At 41.4% G+C, this 19,146-nt stretch overlaps 1 protein-coding gene across 1 annotated transcript in view; it reads left to right on the top strand.

The window, feature by feature from the left end:
• Positions 1-19,146, top strand: part of ABCC1 (ATP binding cassette subfamily C member 1 (ABCC1 blood group)) — a 134,555-nt gene that overhangs the window by 74,829 nt on the left and 40,580 nt on the right. Inside the window, exons 13-16 of the mRNA XM_069086559.1 lie at positions 11,374-11,520; positions 12,970-13,057; positions 16,053-16,125; positions 17,142-17,268. Coding sequence (XP_068942660.1) covers positions 11,374-11,520; positions 12,970-13,057; positions 16,053-16,125; positions 17,142-17,268 — 435 coding nt within the window. The remainder of the gene's footprint in view (positions 1-11,373; positions 11,521-12,969; positions 13,058-16,052; positions 16,126-17,141; positions 17,269-19,146) is intronic.

Consider the following 19,146-nt stretch of genomic DNA (forward strand, 5'->3'; position numbering starts at 1 on the left):
CCTGTTCTTCCCCAGTGATTTGCTTGCTGGTACATTTTTTTGTTCACATTTACCTGTTTATTGAAATTGCTGTCAATTTTCATTAAAATAAGCCCTCCCCTGAAAATAAGCCCTCTGATGTTTTTCTGTCCAAAAAATTAATAAGACGGTGTCTTATTATCGGGGAAACACGGTAAGGCCAACTTGAAACTGACAGGAGGTGGTATCAAAAAGAATAAAAGGCGTTTTTCATTTAAGCAGATCTTGATAACTATTGAAGATTATTCATCGGAGTACCATATTGTTCCTAGGTTTTTGCATTTCTTTAAATCTTTCTCTAAACTGTGCCATTCATAGCTCTAGAGTATCATGAAAATCATCTAGTCTAACCACATTATTTTATAGATGAGAAAACTGGGGTCCAGAGAAGTTAAATGGGGTATCCAAGGTTGCACAGTAAGAGGCAGAGCTTGGATTGAACCCAGATCATCTAAATAGAAATACAACTCTTTCTTTTCAATAAATTTTTGATCATTTTAACTAATAGCAGTATTTACTATAGGATAGATCACATGGTATTAGTCAGTTAAGCTTTTTCTACATATAACAAAGCTTTCTAAATATAACAGAGCATTAATAGGTTTTTCTTTTCAGAAAATCTATGTGACCAAAGCCTAGGTATCACAGCCCACTTGCTGGGAATTAGCTAAATTGTGGGCATAGGGCCTCTTAAGTGATTTTTACCAAAGCATATATCTGACCATATCATTCCCTTGTTCAGTTGACCCCAGGGGCATCCTTTTCCCTAGAATCAAGCACAGACTTCTCTGTTTGGCATTTAAATTCTTTCACTGCCTGTGTCCAGTCTATCTTTTCAAGGATATGCAGTACCCCACATAGTCCAACTAAACTGGCCTTTTTTTGGGGGGGGGCAGTTGGGGTTAAGCAACTTGCCCAAGGTCACATGGCTAGTTTTGTGTGTGTGTGTTAAGTGTCTGAGGTTGGATCCAAACTCAGGTCCTCCTGACTCCAGGGCTAGTGCTCTCTTTACTGTTCCACCTAGCCACCCCCTAAACTGGCCTTTTTTTTCCCACCTTTTTTGGGGAGGGCAGTTGGGGTTAAGTGACTTGCCCAAGGTCACACGGCTATTTTTAGTGTTAAGTTTCTGAGGCCGGATCTGAACCCAGGTCCTCCTGATTCCAGGGCCAGTGTTATATTCACTGTGTCACCTAGCCGCCCCTTAAACTGGCTTTCTTGATGCTTCTCACATACAACATGACATTTCCCACCTCTGTGCCTTTGCTTAGGTTATCCTTCATGCCTGGGATACATTCCTACTTAACCTCTAATTCTTAAAAGCTTTAGTTCCCTTCAGTGCTTATCTCAAAGTATACTTCCTGTGTGAAGTAAATCTTCCCTTCAGTGCCTCTTACCTCCAAATTTATTTCATGCACATTTTGTATATGTTCATATGTGAACATAATGTCTCTCTCAGTAGAGGATTAGTCTTTAAGGGCAGAGACTGTAACGCCAACATATTCACAGCTCTGATGGCGACTGAATATGCCAGTATAGTGCTCAATCACAAAATATAACAGACTCTTCATAGAGAAGACAGAAACAAACCATTCAGACACCAGAAAACCAAATCCCAACACCAGGAAACTGAATCCATCATAGCAACATAGAAGTTAATACACCACCATGCAGCAGAGAGCCACACCATCCTTTAGCCTTCCCACAAACCAGCACTCACAAGCCTAGCTGTCTGCCTGGGTGTGTCCTTTCCTCCCTCCACTGTCTAGCTGGTCTGACTCTCAGCTTCCTGTGGGATCTGCTACTCTGTTCAGCAAACTCCTCCCACCATAGGCTCCATGTAATTACATTGAGCCTATTAGGGGGCAGGGAAGATCTTCAAATTCCCATTACCATTACAGGGACTTTTATATTTCTGCCTTTATAGCCCCAGGGCCAAGCACATTGTTTGACATCTAGTAGGAGCTGAATAAATGTTTATTCGATTGATTGATAGAGGAGGAAATAGACTACCATGAACATACTAGCCTTCCAAACCCAGACTGTCCTACCCGTCTGTAAACATGAAACCACCGCCGTTAGACTTCATTTGGTCTTAGCATGGCCTGGCAGAAAAAAACATCAGATGGGGCGTCTGGAGACCAATCTGGGTCTTAGCCTTAGTTCTGCAACTGCCTCGTGTGTGATCCTGAGCAAATTATCTGTGGGTCTCAGACTTCTCATGGGTAAAATGATGGGTGAGAATGGATCATTCCATGGTAACACCCAACTCTGAAATTCAAGGGTTATGGGATATATTGACTCAGTATCCATTTGAATCCAAAAGACTATTTCCAGCCTTTAACAGGGACTTGGAAGGGGAAAAAAGTAAAATAAAATAAAAGATTGTGAAATGGGAAATGCATAGAAAGCTTGAAAAAACTGTAATTATTAGATTGAGAGAACTGTAAAGTTGAAGGGTAACTTCCAAATTACTTCAGGCATATGAAGTGTTAGGAGAGTTTATTTGGAGGCTATTCTCTGGTAGTGCAGTTGTATACAACATTGGAGCTGGAGTCAGGAAGACCTGAGTTCAGTTCTTGCCTCAGACACTCAGTGTGACCCTGGGCAAGTTATATAATGTCTTGGTGCCTTAGTTTCCTAATTTGAAGAATGAGGATAATTATAGCACCTGCCTCACAGGGTTTGTGAGGATTTGAACTCAGGTCTTTCTTTTTTTTTCCTCTTTTTTATTTTTTAGTTTACATCATTCACTTCCCCAAGATTTTGAGTTACAAATTTTCTCCTCATTTTTCCCCACCACCCCAAAACAGCGATCCCACTAACTATTCCCTCCCCCAATCTGCTCTCTCCCCTATCTTCCCCTGTCCCCCCTCCAACTTTCCAGTAGGGCACAGTGGATCTCTAAGCCCCAGTGCCTGTATATCTCATTTCTCGAACTCAGGTCTTTCTGACTGCATGAGCTAGATGCCTGATACTTTTGCTGCCTATTTTATAAGGTTTTGAGGAAAACACTTTACAGATCTTAAGAAACAATATAATTAAGAATTACTGTTAGACAGTTTGTGATATTGTGACCAGAATAATCTTTTAATGCATATCTTATCATATAATTCTGCTCAAACATGTCTAAGGGTTCTCTATGACCTTGGTAAAGGTCAGGCTCTTTTGCCTGACATTCAAGGCTTTCTGAATTTTAGTGTCATCCTGCTTAAAGATAAGTCTTCTGATGCTTCAGCCCGAAAGGACTATTCCTTGGGAGTTCCACTTTTCTGACTCTGTTCTTTTGCTCCTACTGCCCCCTGCAATGTCTCTCGTCTCCAAATTGACCTTTCATATTCTTTCGCATCCTTTAAAGCCCAACTCAGATGCCACCTTCCCATAAAATTTTTCCTAATTTTCTACCTTTTGGTAAGGACCTTCCTTCCCAGCTCTTAATGTAATTATAGAGTCCATGTTGGTCCATGGAAAGATCATTGACCCTAGAGATTTAGAACCTGAGTTAAAGTCACAGGTCTGCCATTGTACTTTCTGTATGACCTTGGGCAAATCACTTAGTCCTTCTGAGATTTAGATTCCTTGTCTGTAAGATATAGGGGTTGGGCTAGATAACCCTCAGTGTCCTTTTCCAGATCTAAACCTCTGATCCTGAGCTTGCAACTCTCTAATGTATTTATTATATATATACTGATGCATAATTATGTGTATGACTTATCCCCTTAACAGGCTTGTGACAGCAAATGTGGTGTCTTATTTAAACTTGTGTATCTGCTTGGTGATTGATTGAATAAATTAATTAATAAACTAAACTCTGTAGTAGGGCATGGTATTATAAGTCAGGAGAACAGTATTCTAATTCTAACTTTGCAAATCAGTGACAGTGTGGCCTTGGCAAATTATTTCATCTCTCTTTAATAGCAATAACAACAGTAATAGCTGGTATTTATATATATCATTGTAAGATTTGCAAAGCACTTTACAAATTTATCTCATTTACTCCTTATTTGAGTTTCCTTATCTTCTAAATAGTGGCAGGGGCTGGGGGTGTGATGGCAGTGGAGTAAATGATCTTTGTATTTTTTGTAACTTTGAATTGAACCTAGTTTCAAATTTAAGCTCTTCTATTTTCCCTGAATCATTCTGTTAGAGTTTTGAGTGGTAATGATGGGGTACTGGCTCTGGGAAACCCCTGGAACTCTCCTTGAATCTTTCCACTTGATGAGGAATTTGCCTGAGGCCATAAGCCTTTCATCTGTGTCAGACTATTCTGGCCTGCTTGTCTAAAAAGAGCATGGCAGATACCTAGGCTACTTAAGAGTCTACCCATCATGTCAGATCTCTAATAAACTTTGCTTTACTTTGGCTGAGAGAAGACCTGAGTTGAATTCATTCATCAGGATCCGGCATGTTGGTATTTTGGGGTCTTGTGCACCCCTAAACCTTAAACCTCAACAGTAACATCCTTTATATTTTTATACATATCTGTCTGTGTGTCTCACCATATTTAGAGAATGCCTGACCTACAGTAAGTACTTCATAAATGCTTGTTGACTGACTCATCTCATAACCTAGGGAAGAGGCTGATGCAAGGAAGAATGTGCCTCATGATTTCTTACTCAGGATAGGGAGAGGAAGTTCTCCCAGAAACTCCTGTTTTGCATTTTGCTTCATTCAATGAAACCAGGTGTGTCAGCCCAACTTTCTAGTCTTAGTCATAATTAAGAGTTACTGTTAGTCAGTTTGTTATATTGTGACCTTGCTCTCAGGTTGTGAAAATAAGGGGAGAAGCTTCTGAGGGAGTTGGAGGGAGAACAGTACATTCCTTCTTGACTTTTAAAATTTGTAGCTTAATTTTTTTTTGTTGGATGAGTGGAGTTAAAGTGCTGGTTGTATGATTCTGCTTAGAGGATACAATCCATTCCAAATAGACCTTTTGCATAAAACAGCCTAGAAGCCCAGGCTGGGCTGAAAAAGCAGTAAATCTTAACCTCTGACTTAAAAGACCGAGGCCTCCGACTACATTAGGATAAAATATGTTCGGTTTTGTTTGAAGACACCTTAATGTTTTTTTCGCTGGAAGATTCTTTCCTTTCAATGCCAGTGAAATGTTTATACAGATGAAGGTGTGATGAGAGACAGGATACTGGAATGGTAGGTGCTGGCAATGGGAATATCACCAGCCCATTTTTAAAAAAAAGTTAGGCTGTTTTTCCCCCGAAAGTATAGCCTGCTATGTTTAAAGTTGGTCTATAGTAACGTAAAGGGGAAGAACAAAAAAGTCCCACCCAGATGCTTTGTAATTATTATGGCCAAGCTTGGCCCCAAAGAAAAGATGAGAGAATGCAGTTAACCCTTATACTTTCAAAATGATCTTCCAGTTGTGAACATGGTCTTACCCTGTCTGTATCTTGTTTGTTTGCATTTGTTCCCCCCCCCCCCCCGAGACTGATCTTCTCCAGAGCTGGGACTGTTTTGGGATTTCTTTGTCTCTCCAGTGCTTTAGCATAGTTCCCAGCACATAGTAGGTGCTTAATAAATGCTTTTTCACTAACATTTCCTTCCCTTTACAGAGATAGAGAAGTCTGTTATCGGACTGAGTTCATATTTTGCTTAGTTTTGCTGAACTGCTTTTTTCCCCCCTTTAAAAATTCTTTCTGGGTAGAAGGATATATTTATAAATAAAAGTGATATAAAATCAGAGATTAATAAAAATGTCTAAATTCTGTTGAATGCCCTTAATGAAAACAGCAGAGCTAGACTTTTTTTTAAGTATCGATATCTTCACTTTTCATATTACCTTCATTTATAAATATAACCCTCCTCATCCCCCTACAATGGATAGCTCAGCGCAAACCCATCATCTCCATTGGGCAGATGACTCCGAAGTTCATGCTTTAGTATGGTGATGGGTTGGTACTTACTCTTAGTGGGTGTATGGTAAGGAGTTTGTGTGGGTGTCTAGGACTTTGGAAATCGAGACTCTTTCTCCCTGCAAAAAATTGTGGGGAAAGTAGGTAGTATTTTTTTGCATCCTTTCCTTAGTTCCTAACTTGATAACTTGGGCCACCTTAAGATATTTGATCCCAATTCTTTCACTCTTTTTGAAAAATATCTTGCAATGTAATAATCTTCTTTTTCCACATTTTAAAAAATTCTGAACTTAAATACCAGAAAAAAAGTATTTTTGTAGACACAGTAGAAAACAAAAAGAGGACATGAAACTATGAATCTTCATTCCACGTTGCTTGCTTAAAATAGCATTCTATCTTACGTATTACTTTCAAACCTGTCCTGCTTCCTCCAGACTTTCCTTCTTTTGTCTTGTGTACGTTAAAAAAAAAATGTTTCAGTGGCTTTCTTTTGGGGGGCATCACTTGTTAACCCTCCTTGCCTAACATTTCCCTAATGAGTAACCAAGAGAAAGCAAAAGAGGTCCTGTAAGAAATGAACGTAGTCAAGCAAAATGGATCCATGCACTACTCATATTCAACAATGTTAGGCTCTACTCCTTGAGTCTTTGCCTTTGTTGAGAGGTGATTCTCATGTGTCATCGTAGGTCCTCTGGAGACGTGGTCGGTTATTACATTGGCCAGAGGTCTTAAGTCTTTCAAAGTAGTTTTTCTTTACGTTGCTGCTGTCTGCACACTTCTCTTCAAGTTGCATTCACTTCACTCATATTGGTTCACACTACCCAGGACTCTCCCAGGAGCCCATTTTGCATGTTGCTTCATTCAGTGAAACCAGTCATTATGGGTGTGTCCACAGTTTGTGCAACTATTCCCCAGTTGTCCGGGAGGCGATCTGAGGCACATCCTCAGATGCCAGTTCTTTTCTTTTTCCCCCTTTTAGTGCCCACTTCAGACATAGGAAGGTTGTTTTGCTTGGGACTACTTTTGTGATATAATCTTCCTTCTTATTCTCCCCTCCTTCATCTCCATTTGTCTTCCTATTCAGTTTCATGTATTTCTACACCAAACCATTTGTGTGTGCAATGTACTAATCTTCAAATATGGTGCTTCTGATCCACTATTATTAGGACACATTCTTTGAGGGTTTTTTAAAAAAATTTATTACTCTCTATTGAATTTAACAGGCTATGATTAAGGTACCTATTAAGTTACTCTCACTGTGCTGATACTTTGGAGGAATCAAAGTATATAGGATGTAATCATTCTCCTGAAGAGTTTACTGAGTAACTCAGTGGAGAGGCAAGGCAAATCACATATGTATGAGATGAAGAAGAGGCAGTATGTGAAGTGTAGAAATGTATGATGCAGACAAAGTGTTGTAGGAAGGCAGGAGAAGGAGAGATCACGGTAGGCTTGAGTCTTCTGTGAAGGGTACATAGCATGTGTGGAACTTAAAGCTGAACCTTTATGGATAGGTAAGATTTCATTAAGAGATGAAAACAGAATCTTCTGCTCTATTGGAAGAGATGAGAACATGAACCAAAAAGATGTGACTAAAAATGGGATATTTATGGGAAGGTGAAAAAACTGGCCAGCCTGGAGTGGATCAAGCACTTGAATTAGTGGCATAGGTGAGATTCAAATTTGAGTCTCCTATTTTCTTGGCCCAGTGCTTTCTTTATGTAAATGTAATGCCAAATTGATTCATTTTGTTCAGTTAAAAGGCATTTATTTTCTTATTCTCCCACCTTACTCCCCTTGTTGAAAAAGAGAAAAACTGGGGTGGCTAGGTGGTGTAGTGAATAGAGCACCAGCCCTGGAGTCAGGAGGACCCGAGCTCAAATCTGACCTCAGACACTTGATACTAACTAACTGTGTGACCTTGGGCAAGTCACTTAACCTCAATTGCCCTGCTTTCCCCCCTCCAAAAAGACCAAAAAAAGAGAGAGAGAGAAATGAAACCCTTGTAACACATATTCAGTCAAGCAAAACAGATTCCTACATACGAAAATGTGTCTCATTTTCCCCCTGATTTATTTTTATGGAAAAAGCTTCATAGGGCACAGTGGAGGATAGGTCCATTAATCAGTCAGGAAGCATTAAGTACCTGTCATGTTCTAGGGGTTAGGAATACAAATAAAAAGAATTTTTATTTTATTTTATTTTCACTCTTCAGGACACTATGTATTATCAACGGGGACAACAAATACACTTATATTCAAGGTTTTCCAGAAGTCTTAGTAAAGTTTTAAACTATTAGAGCCAGGACTTTTGGAACATCCTATATAAGGAAGGAAGAAAACAATAATTTATTAGGCAGTTACCATGTACCAGGAGTTGTACTAAGTAGCAGGGGTACAATTACAAGCAAAATGGACCTTCTGATGGAGGAAAACCATCCATAAAAGGGAGAAGAGGCAAGGTAGCTGGCACAGGGGCATGGTTTTGAAGTCCAGAGAGACAGTTACAAGGCCTGATGGAGAATGAAGGCAGGGTGATCTGGGCCCTTCCACAAAATTGAGGCTCAAGAAGGAGCTCACTAGTGGGAGAAAGGAATGGGCCTGGTGGAGGAATGTTCCAGGGCGGAGCAGGCCCCATGGGTGGTAAGCTGTTCTATGGCAAGGAGCCCTCAATTGGTGAGAAAAATTCCAGGATGAGCTAGCAATAGAGAAGGCATGGGTTTGAAGTCTAGAAAGGCAGGGCCAGGAGGAAAATGAAGGTGTAAGTCTATACTGAATAAATACAAAAAGAATAAATACCAGGTAATTTAAGAGGAAGGAGATTTAGCAGTTAGGGGAATCAGAAAAGGCTTCATGTAAGAGGCAGGGTTTAAGATGTGCTTTGGAGACAAATGGAGATTCTTTGAAGTAGAAACGAAGGAGGTACAGGATGGCCAGTGTGAAAGCTAAGGGACAGAAGATGGAGTAAACAAGATGAGGAATGAGAGAAGGCCAGTTTGACTGGATCCCATTGGGAGAGTAATGTGCAATGAGGCTTGGAAAAAGTAGGTTGAGGTCAGGTTGTGAAGGGCTCTATAAACTGACAAGTGGAATTTCTGTTGTGTCCTAGAGGCAATGACAAACCACTGGCATTTATTGATCGGCAGGGGAGGGACATGGTCAGATTTGCACTTCAGGAAAATCACTTGGCAGCTGGTATGGAGGATGGATTGGAGTGGAGAGAGAGACTTGAGGCAAAGAGACCAATTAGGAAGCTGTTGCAATTCTGTGGGAGAGGCAGTGAGGGCCTGAGGTAAGGTGTTGGCCTATGAATAGATGAAAGGGATTGGAGAGGTAGAAATGGCTAGATTTAGCAACCGATTGGATATGCAGAATGAGGGAGAATGAGGTGAGGAGTCAAGGACTATACTGACCTTATGCTTTTGAGAGAGATACAGAAGTTCAGTGAATGGGAGGGAGAAAGAGAAAGTTCTGTTTTAGACATTTTGAAATTGAGATGTCTCTGGGATGTTCCACTTCATAATGTCCATTAGGCAGTTGATGATTGAGACTGAAGACTAGACTCATTGGCATAGAGATAATAATTAAAGCCATGGAAGCTGATGATGTCATTTAAGAGTGAGTAGAAAGAGAAGAAGGGAAGGCCCAAGCTAGAGCCTTGGACAATGTTTAAAGTTTGGGAATGTGATATGGATAATGAGTCAGTAAAGAAGACTGAGGAGGGCTCAGACTGATAGGAGGAAAACCCATCGAAGAGAGAAGAGCCAAGAATAAGTGATCAGCAACCGAAATGTTAATCAAGTTGAGGACTGAGAAAGAGCCGATCATTGGCAACTTTAAAGAGAGTGGTTTGTGGTGAGGTCTGAAGCAGGAGGGCGCAGAGGGTTGTGGCGTAAGGAGAGGAAGCACAGAAGGAGACAATGAGTGCCGTTAGCTTTTTCTGTGAGTTTGAGAAAGGCAGGAGGCATGAAGGCAGAAATAATAACTAGCAACAGTTGAGTTAATGTGGGTGGTTGTGAGTGAGGAGCTGATCAAAAACACCAAGGCTTTGGGCCTGAGTCACGAACTGGGGAGGCTGGTGGTGCTCTTGAGATTAACAGGAAAGTTAGAAAGGAAAACAGATAGTGAGTTCTGTTTTGCCGTGTTGAATTTGAGCTGCATCTGGGACGTATAGATGGACATGTCACAAAGGCAGTTGGTGGTGCAGGATTGGAGCTCACGAGAGAGGCAAGGGCTGGATATTTAGTTCGATGAGTCATCATCCCTCAACACCTAGGAGCTATTGAGATCACTAATCAAGATACAAAGGAGAAAAGTAGAGGAGGCCCAGGAGAGACCTTTGGGGGATACTCACTCTTAGTTGGCTCATGGCATGGATGAAGATGAAACTCTGCATACATATGGGAGTGGGAGGAGGAGAGCCAGGAGAGAGCAGGGTCATGAAAACCCAGAGAAGAGAGTATCCAGGAGGAGGGGGTGATTGTGTCAGAGTGCTACAAAGGGGTCAAGAAGGAAACATTTGGTCTTTATTATTTCCTGCCTTTGAGCTCTTATGTTTGTTTGACTTACTTATTTTTTGGAGGGGCATTGCTTGAAGACTGTTGTACCTTGTTGTCATGGTAGAGTAGTGTAATGGGAATGTAAATTTTAAAGATCTTCCCTGCCCCTAGGCTAAAGTGCACCTGGAGCCTGGGGTGGGAGGCTTGTTTTTCAGTAGATACTTCTTGATTGGCCAGTGGGTCAATAAGGTTGTTACATTCTCTGAGCCAGGAGAAGGCAATATAAGCCCTGATGTGTAGCTTTGTTTTGGGGCTCACTTTGAGAAGTGTTCTGTGATTTGATCTGCATTCTGGGAAGCCATTGTTGAGAGCCCCTCCTCGGCTTTCAAAAACCCAGATGTTGATTTGATATGGATGTAATGGTTGGACAGTTTGGAAACTGTCTACTTGATCTGTTTCTCTGTCTTGATAATTCTGCCTGTATATTCTGAAGTTCGGGGTGCTGACCTTTTTCCCCTGAACTAGGTAAACGATACATTTTTGACTGATTAAAGTAAGTTTGTTAACCCATTTTGAGTTGCTTTCCTTTATCAAAGCAGATCCAAGAACCTGTGTTGGCAGACACCCTGGGGATGCTTGGGGTGCTTGCTGCTACAAGTAGTCAAAAGGCCTGTGTTCAAATCTCAGCTCTATCACTTATTAACTACTGGTCCTAACTACTCAATCTTTCTAAACCTTAGTTTACTCATTTGTTTAAAAAAAAAAAGAATACTACTGCTGTGTGTACTAACTTACCTGATGAGGTTGTTGTGAAGATTGAATGGGATGGCATATGCAGGGTATTTGGTCCTCTATAAATAAAAGGGAGCTGCTGTTGTTTTACCCACGTGCCTCTTGGTAGAGTCTGGAAGCACCAAAATTGGTTGGTAGTGATAAATAAGATTGTGAGTTTCAGGGAAGAAAGCTGAGATTTTTGTCTTTTGTTTTCAGGTGGCGCTGTCTACTTTTGCAGTCTATGTGACGGTAGATAAGAACAACGTCCTGGACGCCCAGAAAGCTTTTGTTTCCCTGGCCTTATTCAACATCCTCCGGTTTCCCCTGAATATTCTTCCAATGGTCATTAGCAGCATTGTACAGGTACAAGTCTAGACTGGATATATGATTTCAGAGATAGGGAATTCTTAGAAAAACATTGTTTTTTTTTTTAAAGAAAAGTATTTCTCTACAGCCCCAGTTTACTCTTATATGTTACAGCTTTCTTGAACAAGGGTTTTTTTTTTTTTTGCCTTTTGGAGGGCATTTGGGGTTAAGTAACTTGCCCAAGGTCACATGGCTAGTTTTTTTGTGTGGGTGTTGTGTCTGAGGCCGGAACCGAACTCAGGTTCTCCTGACTCCGGGGCCAGCACTTTACTCACTGCATCACCTAGCCACCCCTCTTGAACAAGGTTATATAGCATTTTGAGTCCCTCCCAAAGTGCCTGTTATCCAGAATATTTACATGTTAAGAGTGAACTATAGGTAGAGATTGGCAAGTAGGATTTTGGAAGTGACTACAGGGAGGAAGCCCTGGGACTTTGGCTTTATGTGCTCTGTCCTTCACACAGGGCATAGAGCCAACTCTGGGTCCTCAAAGACTGTGCCAGCAAAACCTGAGGTCTGGAGGGGGGAATGTCCTAGTCCTGGTGGGGGACCATACATGCACTTGCCTATTATCTGTGGACCAGTCTAGTTGAGTTCAGAGAATATCTTTGCTGGAGGCTTGGCCATAAGGTCACCCACATAAGTAATTTGTGGAAGCTATTTGCCAAGGAGGGGCTCTGTATTGTTGGAAGGGGTGGCCCCCATAGATGAAGTCCCAGATCCTTGAAGGAGAGTTTCAGCATCTCCACACTTTGAACCAAAGGTTCACCTTCTCTTAGAAGTCTGCTTGCAAACTTCAGTTTCAGAAAAATTTGGTGAATGTGACCCAGGGCTATGGCTTTGTTTGTCTTGGGTTTTTTTAAGAACTGAAACATAGAATCAAAGCCATTGGAAGTGAGCATGGCAGAGCCACCAGCTTAAATGGAGTCATATATTGACATACCAGTCGGAATGAATTGCCTGAGTTCTGCTATAGCTGGGCAGGCTGGCTTTTGAAAGGCACTTTGAGGAGCACAAGGGTAGCTCCCCAAATGAAACATTTGAGTCTTTGAGGGGCTTCTGTCTGGGCATCAAGGAAACTCATGCCCATCAGACTGAAATTTGGGGTTGCTGACAGCCTTTTTTACTTTTTGGTAAGGGGGTGGCTGATAGGCGGGCAAGGAAAAGCTTCTGTTTGTTGTTTTTTGGGGTTTTTTTTTGCCTTTTTGGAGGGCAATTGGGGTTAAGTAACAAGGTTCCACGGCTAGTTGTGTGTGTCTGTGTGTGTGTGTATGTGTGTTAAGTGTTTGAGGCTGGAACCGAACTCAGGTCCTCCTGACTCCCGGGCCAGGGCTTTACTCACTGTGCCACCTAGCCTCCCCTTGTTTGTTTTTTTAAGTAGCTTATAAATCTTATGCTATTTTTAAAAAGTGCAACCACCACCACCTGTAATTATTTTCTGTTTAGGCAAGTGTTTCCCTGAAACGCCTCAGGGTATTCCTTTCCCATGAAGAGCTAGAGCCAGACAGCATAGTGAGAAAGCCTATCAAAGATGGTGAGTATTTGTTTTCTCTCGCTGTGTCAAGACGCACTGTCTCTTACTCCTTCCTTCTCCCCTCCACACCCCTTCTTTTTCTTGGCTTCCTTTGTTGTTTAGCTCTACCCGAGGACAATGCCAAGGGGAGGGAGGCCGGCAGAATGGGGTATGGAGTGTTGGCCCTAGTAGCTTGTTGAATTTCCGTCCTCTCCCCAGTCCCCCAGGGATGCCTGCAGTGTGAACATTCTTACAGGGAGAGGGCTGCCCACTTTGTCCTCCTGCCTTCCAGCTCCGGGCAGATATCCTCAGGTTTCCATCTTCTTTATACCTGGTGTTGTACTTATTCTCTGCTGGCTTGAGTCAGATCCTACATAAACAAAGGAAGGATGCTGTTTCCTCTCAAATCAAATTGGTCTGTGAAACTGTGGGCTGAAACTTGAGGAGGATGGGGGCAGGTTTCTCATTACTGCTGAAACTTATTACCTTCAGGTGTCTAAAATCTCAGAGTGCAGTCTCTTGAGTAATTTGTAGACGTCCTTAATCATTTTGTTTAGTCTGGCGAAGCCTATGAATCCCTTCTCAGGATAATGTTGTTAAATGTGTAAAATAAAATACATAAGACAACTAATTATTGAAATAAAGATATAATTGTTTTCCAACCCGAGTTCACAGAACCCTTAAAATCTGTTCATTAGCCCTCTCTCCCATGCCTCCCCATGGGGGCATTCTGTGGACCCCAGGTTCTAAGAACCCTTGCTTTAAAATGTGCATTTTAGGCACCAAATACACTATTATTTTGACTTTCTGAAATGAATCTGCCCCCTCCCCTTGTTTTTCTTGGCATCTTTCTTTTTAAATTTTAAAAAATTTTTGAAAATTTTAATACTTTATTTTTCCCAATTATGTATAAAAACAAATTTTTAACCTTTGTTTTTTTTTTTGCTTTTTTTTTACAGTCTTGAGTTCCATATTCTGTCCCACCCTCCTCATTGAGAAGCTAGCAATTTAATAAAAGTTGTATGTGTGCAGTCATATAAAACATATTTCCATATTAGTTATGTTATGAAAGTAAAGACAAAAAAAAACAGGAAAATAAAGTAAAAATAGCACTTCAGTCTGTATTCAGGCTCCATGAGTTCTTTCTCTGGAGGTGGCTGGCATTTTTCAGCATAGGTCCTTAGCATTGTCTTGGATCCTTGTATTGCTGAGAAAGTCATTCACAGTTAATCATTGTACAGTATTGTCATTACTGTGTACAGTGTGCTCCTGGTTCTGCTCACTTCACTTTGCATCAGTTCATGCAAGTCTTCCCAGGTTTTTTTGAAGCCTTCCTGCTCATCATTTCTTAGAGCACAATAGTGTTTTATCACAAGCATATACCATAACTTGTTCAGTTATTCCCCAACTGATGGTAGTCTACTTTTTAATTGTGAACTTTTGGAGGCAGTAGGTGACATGGTGTCTAAAGTGCTGGACCCAGAGTCAGGAAGACCTCGTTGAAATCTTGCCTTAGACTCTTGGAGTATGTAGGTGTAGTGACCTGGGCAAGTCATGCAGTCAGCCTCAGTTTCCTCACCTGCAAAATGGGGATGACAGTAGCATTACCTTGCAGAGTTATTGTGATAATCAAAAGAGATAATCTTTGTAAACTGCTTTGTAAGCCTTAAGTTGCTGTTATTATAAGAGCTAGCTCTCATCTTCATCATCTGTTAACTATGGTAGTGGTTGTCAGCCAGACCTTGCACTTTTCCCTGTTTTATAGGATATGCAGCCTTTATTAACTTTCTTAAATGTTTTGTTATTTTCTTATTTCTTTTTTTTTGTAACAAAAATTTAGGTTAAGTTATAAGTTAATTTTCATTTATCAAATGAATTAATTTTCATTTATCAAATGAGAAACATGTCTTGCATAGAAAATTCCTTCCCTCATCGAACAGATGTCCAGGTGCCCTAAATGTGTTTATTACTTTACTGAGTCTGTAAGAAATAATGAGTATAAAGCATATATCCTGGCCTCAAGCTTCCTATCATCTAATTCACAGCATCATAGATTTAGAAGTGGGAGAGACCTCAGAGGCTATCCATGCCAACCTCCTCATTTTACAGATGAGGAACTGAGGCCTGGGGAGGTTAGTATTGGTAATGCTAGGATTGGAACCCAGGTCCTTTGACTCTAAATTCATCACTCTGTGGTTATTGAGATGAAATTTACTTCATGACACATAGAAATGTTAATATAAAAGAATATGGTTAAGTTATAAAATTAGTGTCAAAACCAGTCATGGCCATAGGAATTTAGGTGAAGGACAGATGAGTTTGAGCTCCATTAATTAGGGAAGGGTGAGATGATTTTGGACCTCAGGACCAGGACTGGAATAGAAGAGAAAAGAATGGTTTGGGCCTAAAGCATGGCAGTAGGAATATTTGATGGCACAGAGGAATGATGGGGGATTGGGCAGGGGGAAGAAGATTTGTAGATTAGAGAATTCATATAGGGTCATAATGGGAGATAACTTTGGAAATGTAGACTGGGTGGTGGAAGGCCTTGAATGCCAGCTTGAGGAATTCACATTTTATGATGTAGGTAAAGGAGTAAACCATTGATGGCTTTTGAGATTTTTGAGGAGATCATGATGAAATCAGTACTTCATGAAGATTGATCTGGCAGTGGGGTACAGAATAGGCTAGTGCAGGTTTGTGTTGTCAGATAATACTATATAAAGTCTTACGTTAACGTTATTGAATAATTCTCCCCGTGAAGCTTTATATCTTTAGAATACCCCAGAACTCTGTTAGGTTTCTTTCCCTGCACTCAAACACGGTGCAGTTTCCTCTGCTAAGCTCCTAGTCATAATGATTTCAGTTCCTCTTTGGGTTCCAGCAACCATAGCTTGTTGGAGGAGACAGGAAGCCAAATCCCACATTGCCTGACCCAGCCTTGATAAGTCTTTTTCTTTTCCTGGTCCCTGTGACACCATCTGGTCCCTGCTGATTTGTTACCATTGTGTTTTAGGTGGAGGTGCCAGTGTCACTGTGAAAAATGCCACATTCACCTGGTCAAGAAATGATCCTCCGACTCTGAATGGGTAAGTTAAGGCAAGCATTCCAAACTGACCCAGAAACTCTGCAGCTGACCTCAGCTGTAGATGTGTATCATGGGCCACTGCAGATACCTCCTGCTACTGGGTGGGAGGTAGCAGGGGGATGGTCTCCTGTCTCTCCCCTTCCCTCCAACCCTCAAACTAACAAGACTGAAATAACAAATTGGAAGGCATCTATGCATGTGCCTGCTGTTGAAGAACACATATAGGCCACTTTGGTTGCCTGCAAGGTAGAATGGGCCCTCTGAAGAATGTTGCCTTGCCCTACCAAGGACTGCTTTCTTTTTGCATCCACCCCTCTGTCTTCCTACCTCTTCCCTTTCAGCTGCTTATCTTTGTGAGGCAGCATGATGGTGTGACCTCTGGGCCCTTGGCAGCCCGTCTGCGGGTGGCTTGTCAAGCGTGTCATATTTCTTTCAAAGTCAGTGCATTTCTTAACTGCTTGTGTGCTGTAGATCCAGTGTTCAGTATTAAAGCTTGATTGAGCAGGTTCTAAAAATGCAAAGTCTAGAAGGAGCTCATAAGGGTTTTATTCATCTTGTCTCCTCAAAAATATATGTATTTAGTTTTACATGATTATATTTGTATTAACTATTATCAGATTTCTTACCATGGCGGGGAGGGGAAGGGAGGAGGAAAGGATAGAATTTGGAACTCAAACCTGAAAAAAAAGTGTAAAAATTGTTTTAACATGAAATTGGGGGAAAATAAAACATGATATTTTTAAAAGTACTTTGGACTTGACAGATAGTTGCTTAGGTATTTCTGAAGAGTTTCCAGAGGAGTAGTAGATATTTTTTGGTTGCACATTCTTTTATCGTTTGACATCAGAAAGGCCCTCCCTTTTGTTGTCTGTATTGGAGAGAGAACAGGGCAATCTCTCTTTTAAGACGGAAGGGCTGGCCTCGTCGTCATCCCATCCTTTCTCTTCTTCAGTTCTCTGGCCAAGGATAATTAAACCAGCCCCTTGCCTGCCTTGTTTTCCTCTTGTTTCCTTTCAGCATCACTTTCACGGTGCCAGAAGGTTCCTTGGTTGCTGTATTGGGCCAGGTGGGCTGTGGGAAATCATCCCTGCTGTCTGCACTCCTGGCTGAGATGGACAAGATAGAAGGGCACATTTCTATCAAGGTATATTTATTTGGCTATTCTTTTTAAAAAATTTTATTTATTTTTGGTTTTCAGCATTCATTTCCACAAGATTTTGAGCTACAATTTTTTTTCTCCCCATCTTTCCCCTATCCCTACTCCAAAATAGCAAGCCTACTGAATACTCCTTCCCCCAGTCTGTTGTCTCTTATATCCTCCCCCTTCACCCTCTTAACTCTCTAGCAGGGTAAGATGGGTGCCCAGTACCTCTGTATCTTATTTCTCAGTTGCATGTAAAAAACCAGTTTTTAAACATTTGTTTTTAAAACTTTGACTTCCAGATTTTTTCCCCCTTCTTCCCTTCTCACCTGACCCCACTGGGAAGATAAGCAATTCAATATAGGTTGTACATGTGTGGTTACCCAAATCATTTCCATAGTAGTTATATTGTGGAAGACTAACTATATTTCCCTCCGTCCTATCCCGCCCCCCACTTTTTCTGTTTTCTCCTTTGACCCTGTCCCTTTTCAAAAATGTTGGCTTCCAACTACCCTGTCCCCCAATCTGCCCTCCCTTCTATCATCCCCCCTCTTATCCCCAACCCCCTATTTTATGTTTGGCTATTCTTAGGAGCTAGAATAGAAAGGAAGGGGGAAGCTGGGGAAAGATACCTTCTGACTCTGCCAGAAATATGAAGGATGTACAAATGGGGATAATGATGGTGATCATAATAGCAGTAGTAATGAGAATGATTATAATGATAGTAAGAGTAATGACATTAAGTAATACTAATAGGTATTGCTTTAATGTTTGCAAAGCACTTTACAAATATTACATTATTTAGTCCTCATGACTAACTAACTAAATGGCTAACATTTATGTAGCACTTACTGTGTGCTGGGCCCTGCGCTAAGCACTCCACACCTATTTCTTCATTTGCTCCTCACAGTAAACCTGGCAGGTAGGTGCTGTTATCATCCCCATTTTACAGATGAGGACACTGAGGCAGATAGAGGCAAAGTGCTTTGCCCTTGGTCACACAGCTAATAAGTGTTTCAGGCTGGATTGGAATTCAGGTCTTGCTGAGTGGAAGTCCAGCAGTAATATCAAAAGGCAGCTAGGTGGTACAGTGGATAGAGCACCCTCCTGAAGTCAGGGAGACGTGACTTCACATTCATCCTCAGACCCAAGGGCGAGTCATTTCACTTGTGTTGGTCTGAGTTTCCCCATTAGCACTTACCTCCCAGGCTTGCTGAGAGGGTCAATGAGATAATTACTGCAAAGCACTTAGCATGGGGCCTGGCACACCGTAAGCGCTCTGTAAATGCTAGTCGTTCATTTATTTTATGTAGCTGGAATGCCACAGGTAGATGCTTGTGTTTCCGTGGTGGGCTTAGCCTACGCTAGAGCTTGTGGCAAATAAATGAGGACGGTTTTTATTGAGCTGTAGAATCTGAGGGTAATCCTTGAGGGTAAGGGCCACTTCATTTATGTCTTTGTATCCCCGCAGCCTCTCGTCATAATAGGTGTTTAATAAAATGCTTGTCGATTGATGGGTTCCTTTCTGTGCTGTGTTGTTGTTCAGTCATGCATAGCTCTTGGTGACCCTGTTTTCTTGGCAAAGATCCTGGAGCAGTTTGCCATGTCCTTCTCCAGCTCACTTTACAGATGAGGAAACTGAGGCACACAGGGCTAAGTGACTTGCCCAAGGTCACACAGCTGGTATGTGTCTGAGGCTGGATTTGAACTCATTCCTCATGACCCCAGGGTTGTTGGTATATCCACTGCCACGTGGCTGTAGCTGCCCTGCCATGCTCTCTAATACTTCAAAGTACTTACTACAAAACCCTTACATATAGAGGCCCTTCGAGAGTAAATATGTGACACTTATTTGCATTGTGGTTATAGCAGAAATTTGGT

Source organism: Petaurus breviceps, unplaced genomic scaffold (genome assembly GCF_028583685.1).
Source record: "Petaurus breviceps papuanus isolate PSGF00001 unplaced genomic scaffold, PetGlider_PUasm1.0 118, whole genome shotgun sequence".
NCBI lineage: Eukaryota > Metazoa > Chordata > Mammalia > Diprotodontia > Petauridae > Petaurus > Petaurus breviceps.